At 43.1% G+C, this 4,982-nt stretch overlaps 1 protein-coding gene across 2 annotated transcripts in view; it reads right to left on the minus strand.

The window, feature by feature from the left end:
- LOC102241781 (exosome complex component RRP43) overlaps nt 1-4,378 on the minus strand; it is a 10,075-nt gene extending 5,697 nt beyond the window's left edge. The window contains exons 1-4 of one of the 2 annotated variants that reach the window (XM_005876966.2): nt 3,028-3,412; nt 1,176-1,212; nt 877-940; nt 211-284 (exon numbers count right to left, since the gene is read on the minus strand). In XM_005876966.2, the coding sequence (XP_005877028.1) occupies nt 211-284; nt 877-940; nt 1,176-1,212; nt 3,028-3,044 (192 nt within the window). In that variant the 5' untranslated portion in view covers nt 3,045-3,412. Of the gene's footprint in view, nt 1-210; nt 285-876; nt 941-1,175; nt 1,213-3,027; nt 3,413-3,992 lie in introns of those variants that run through there. The other variant, XM_014548329.1, reaches the window with a different exon arrangement.
- Between the last annotated feature and the right edge of the window lie 604 nt (nt 4,379-4,982).

A 4,982-nucleotide genomic window follows, 5' to 3' on the forward strand; every position in this document is an offset into this window, starting at 1 on the left:
ACAGCAAGATGCCTTTCACCTGTATGAAAAGTATGGTCACTGGTGCATGCAGCATCCCAGATTTCGAGAGGGATGTCCAACTGCCGGTTTAGGCCCGATCAGCAGTCAGACAAGGCCACCCCACCACTCCCCCGCACGAATTTCGTGCCCGGGCCTCTAATATGAAGATAATCTGGTAACTCATTTCAGTAAAACATATATTAAACCTACCGCTTTAATTCCACAAATGACTGCAGTATTTCCCAGCTTCACTAGAGCAGAACCATCTGCAGTACTAACTGAACCTGAAAAGTATTTAAACAAAATGAAAAAGTCCATAAAAAGTGTTTTTGTTTTCTACACGATTTTATATTGCTACATAAGCCAGTTGCTTATGAAATTTATTACTAGCTCAAGTTTTTTAAAAGTGGTATAACTACTTAAAACTACTGTTTTAAGAATTATTCACCTTTCCTTGAATTTGAGTCAATCATTTTTTCGTTCAGGCACAGCAGTGCACAGATAAAAAATCTCTTTACACAAAATCACTGGAATCCCTTAAACATGGTAGAATTTGGCCAAAATACTGTTTAAGTGGCTCAGAGGCTAAAATTTGGGAATGCCATAAAGGTAAAATTGGAAAATTACACATTTGCAACAGCAGGTTTAAAACATAACAAATACATGTCTTGGAGGTATGGAAGGAACGGTGAAAAACTCTTTATAGTTACTTTAAAATTGTAAATAAAGAGCATATAAATTGAGAGAACAGTGAGTTTTAAAAAAACCTTTACAAATAAAAATTCTTTACTAGTATTAAAAAAAAACAAGAAAAATTATATTTTCAAAACTGAAGCAACTTCAACATTCTTATTGTAGAACTCAAAATATCCTCACCTATGTTGACAGTTGTGGTTCTGAATTCACCAAGTTCTCTTCCATCAGCACGGCAGTTCTCTTTCTAAATAAATTTATACGAAAGTAAAGCACATCTATGTGTATATTTTATACAGAACCAGGGAAAACACATTAAACCTTGTTAGTTGAAATTACTTTTGAATTTTTTTTATATAATTGACATAACAATTGTTTCAGTTGTACAATGTAACAATGTTCATTATTTGTATATATGAAATTGTCTTTAAAGCATATACACTATCAAAAGGCATAACATCTACATAACCCCTTTTACTCACCAAAAATCTCCTGTAATACTCCAGAGGTTCCACAGTTCTGAAACATATTAAAAATATATGTGAAGTAGTGAACCTTTTTTTATTTTTTATTTTTTTAATATATTTTATTGATTTTTTTACAGAGAGGAGGGGAGAGGGATAGAGAGTTAGAAACATCGAAGAGAAACATCGATCAGCTGCCTCTTGCACGCCCCCTACTGGGGATGTGCCCACAACCAAGGTACATGCCCTTGACCAGAATCAAACCTGGGACCCTTGAGTCTGCAGGCCCACGCTCTATCCAGCGGTGGGCAAACTAAGGCCCGCGGGCCGGATCCAGCCCGTTTGAAATGAACAAAACTAAAAAAAAAAAAAGACCGTACCCTTTTATGTAATGATGTTTACTTTGAATTTATATTAGTTCACACAAACACCCCATCCATGCTTTTGTTCCGGCCCTCTGGTCCAGTTTAAGAACCCATTGTGGCCCTCGAGTCAAAAAGTTTGCCCACCCCTGCTCTATCTGCTGAGCCAAACCGGTTAGGGCATGAAGTAGTGAATCTTAACATAAACCCAGAAACTGGCAAAGATCTTAAAAGTGTAGTGAGACAGAATAAGTCTCCAAGATATGTAAGTTTTTCATAAATTCTGAGGTGTATGTTGCCACATATAACTGTTTACTAAAAGTAGATACTCTTGCTGTAGCAATCACAGTTATTAACTGCTGTCCTTAACTCTGCCTTAAACAATTACAGTATTGGAGCCCAAAGCCCTTGGGCATCTTTAAGAGGATTAATTCAGGTGTTACTATCACTCTCTCTCTGAAGAAGGGATTCTTAGCGAGAATGAAAAAAAGTTACATCTTTATTTTTACTATTCAGTAACTGAATTTAGTATATTCTTCAATTATGATTGTGGGCAATAAACTATTATATTAGCTGTACCTGCAACTTTAACAACCACAGACACTGGAAGTTTTCATTTTTATTTAATAATTTGTCGAAGGTATGTGTACTAATCGTTATTTTTAAATTACAGGAGTTATAGAATCCCCACTAGATTTTGCTTAAGAAAGTTAATTTTAGAGCAGGTTTATGTCCAACACTATATCATACACTTGAGATTTTATACAAATAGGTAACTGTTTTGATAAAATTGATTTCCTTTGGATTCCTATTTATATGCTTAAAAACTTGACTCTAAGAATGAAAATCTATTGGTTTAACCAGAGTGGCACACACACACAAAAAGGCTTATGTAATAAACTGCCAAACAAGGCACAGTCCTTTTAGGAATAAATTACTGAAGGAGAATGAAGTGGCATGTGGTTGTGATGCAACACTTGCCCACAACCCAGGCATGTGCCCTAACCAGGAATCGAACCTTGACCTCCGGGTTCAAAGGTCGATGCTCAATCACTGAGCCACGCCAGCGGGGCCTGATGCAACACTCTTACAAACATACAACTGTGTCTCCTGAGGCTGCACATCCACTACCGAGCCACAGTACTCCTGATACCCTTGAAATAATCTAGTTATTAATAACCGGAAAGGAACAAAGGGAAGGCCAAGTACCCAACCCCAAGCACCCAATGAGGAAGAGGCTACCCCACCTACACCGACAACACTCCCAGCGGGTACTGAACTCCACACACACACACACACCCGTCCACCTTCCGTCTCACTGGCGGGAAGGAGCCCTCTTTTCTTTTCCTACGACCACCTCCAGGTCTTCCGGCCCCGTGGCCGGCTTCCGCGGGGATAAGTGGGAACCTGGTGGGGTGGCCTCCTGGTGAGGAAACCCCAGCTAACGGTTAAGGGAAGCCACCCTCTGCCAGGGAATAAACTCGTGCACGCCAGCCGCCAACACTCACTTGAACCCGGCCGCCATCTTCTCGCGAGCCTGCGCCTGCGCGGGGGCGACTTCGGTCTCCGGGACGCGCGCCTGCTCCGCCCCCACACTTTCGACGAGGAACCGAGTGCCCTTCTCCCGTAGCAGGAGACGCAGAAGGTGAAACTACGGTGGTTATTGACCCGCCTTAGTTTCCACAGTCTCTTGCTAGAAGTCTCTTTTGGTTTCTTTGCCTTCTACAGGTTTTGACGAATCAGCTATTAGATAAGTGATGAGCGTCTCTCTTTAGAAACGGGTAGTTCAAGAGTTTGAAAGAAAACTGAATTGATAGCAAATAATACAGTACTGAGTGTGAAGCATTACTGCAAAATTTCTACGCCCTTTCCCGCCTCTGTCAGGCTAGGCCCGCGTTTTAATTCAACTAAGAGCTCCCAGCTCCAGCTCCGGAGATTACGTAAATTTCCTGCGGTGACACTTTGCAAGTTCCCGGGCGGGCTCCACAGGAGCTGCTGATTTTGTAGGCTGTGTCGTGGCTCAAAGGCTTCCACCTCCCTTCTGGATAGGGTTGCCAGAAAATAAAGTACAGCCAATTAAATTTGAATGTCAGATAAAGTAATTTCCTACTAGGAGTACGCTTCCAGTGGTGTATGTTAGTGGTAACCGGAAAGGAACAAAGGGAAGGCCAAGTACCCAACCCCAAGCACCCAATGAGGAAGAGGCTACCCCACCTACACCGACAACACTCCCAGCGGGTACTGAACTCCACACACACACACACCCGTCCACCTTCCGTCTCACTGGCGGGAAGGAGCCCTCTTTTCTTTTCCTACGACCACCTCCAGGTCTTCCGGCCCCGTGGCCGGCTTCCGCGGGGATAAGTGGGAACCTGGTGGGGTGGCCTCCTGGTGAGGAAACCCCAGCTAACGGTTAAGGGAAGCCACCCTCTGCCAGGGAATAAACTCGTGCACGCCAGCCGCCAACACTCACTTGAACCCGGCCGCCATCTTCTCGCGAGCCTGCGCCTGCGCGGGGGCGACTTCGGTCTCCGGGACGCGCGCCTGCTCCGCCCCCACACTTTCGACGAGGAACCGAGTGCCCTTCTCCCGTAGCAGGAGACGCAGAAGGTGAAACTACGGTGGTTATTGACCCGCCTTAGTTTCCACAGTCTCTTGCTAGAAGTCTCTTTTGGTTTCTTTGCCTTCTACAGGTTTTGACGAATCAGCTATTAGATAAGTGATGAGCGTCTCTCTTTAGAAACGGGTAGTTCAAGAGTTTGAAAGAAAACTGAATTGATAGCAAATAATACAGTACTGAGTGTGAAGCATTACTGCAAAATTTCTACGCCCTTTCCCGCCTCTGTCAGGCTAGGCCCGCGTTTTAATTCAACTAAGAGCTCCCAGCTCCAGCTCCGGAGATTACGTAAATTTCCTGCGGTGACACTTTGCAAGTTCCCGGGCGGGCTCCACAGGAGCTGCTGATTTTGTAGGCTGTGTCGTGGCTCAAAGGCTTCCACCTCCCTTCTGGATAGGGTTGCCAGAAAATAAAGTACAGCCAATTAAATTTGAATGTCAGATAAAGTAATTTCCTACTAGGAGTACGCTTCCAGTGGTGTATGTTAGTGGTTGTTACCAAGGGCTGGGGAGCCGGGAAGGTTTTAGAAATGATGGTGATGGTTGCAGAACATTGTTAATTTAATTAATGCCACTGTACTGTACATTTAAAATGGTTAAAATATCAAAAAAATTATCACCGTTTTAAAAAAGTATATGACATACCAAAACTTTTAAATGGGTGGGTTATATGGTTGTGCAATTATATTTTAATAAGGCTGTTAAAAATAACTTACGTTGTTTATCTGAAATTCAAATTAAGTGGACAGCGTGTGTTTTTACTTGCGAATTCTGACAATCCTACTTTGGAACAAGGCGCCGGGCACACAACTACTACGTGTTCTTCGCCTCGCCGCGCGAGGGCGCT

This window comes from Myotis brandtii, unplaced genomic scaffold, assembly GCF_000412655.1.
Source record: "Myotis brandtii unplaced genomic scaffold, ASM41265v1 scaffold502, whole genome shotgun sequence".
In the NCBI taxonomy this organism is placed as follows: Eukaryota; Metazoa; Chordata; class Mammalia; order Chiroptera; family Vespertilionidae; genus Myotis; species Myotis brandtii.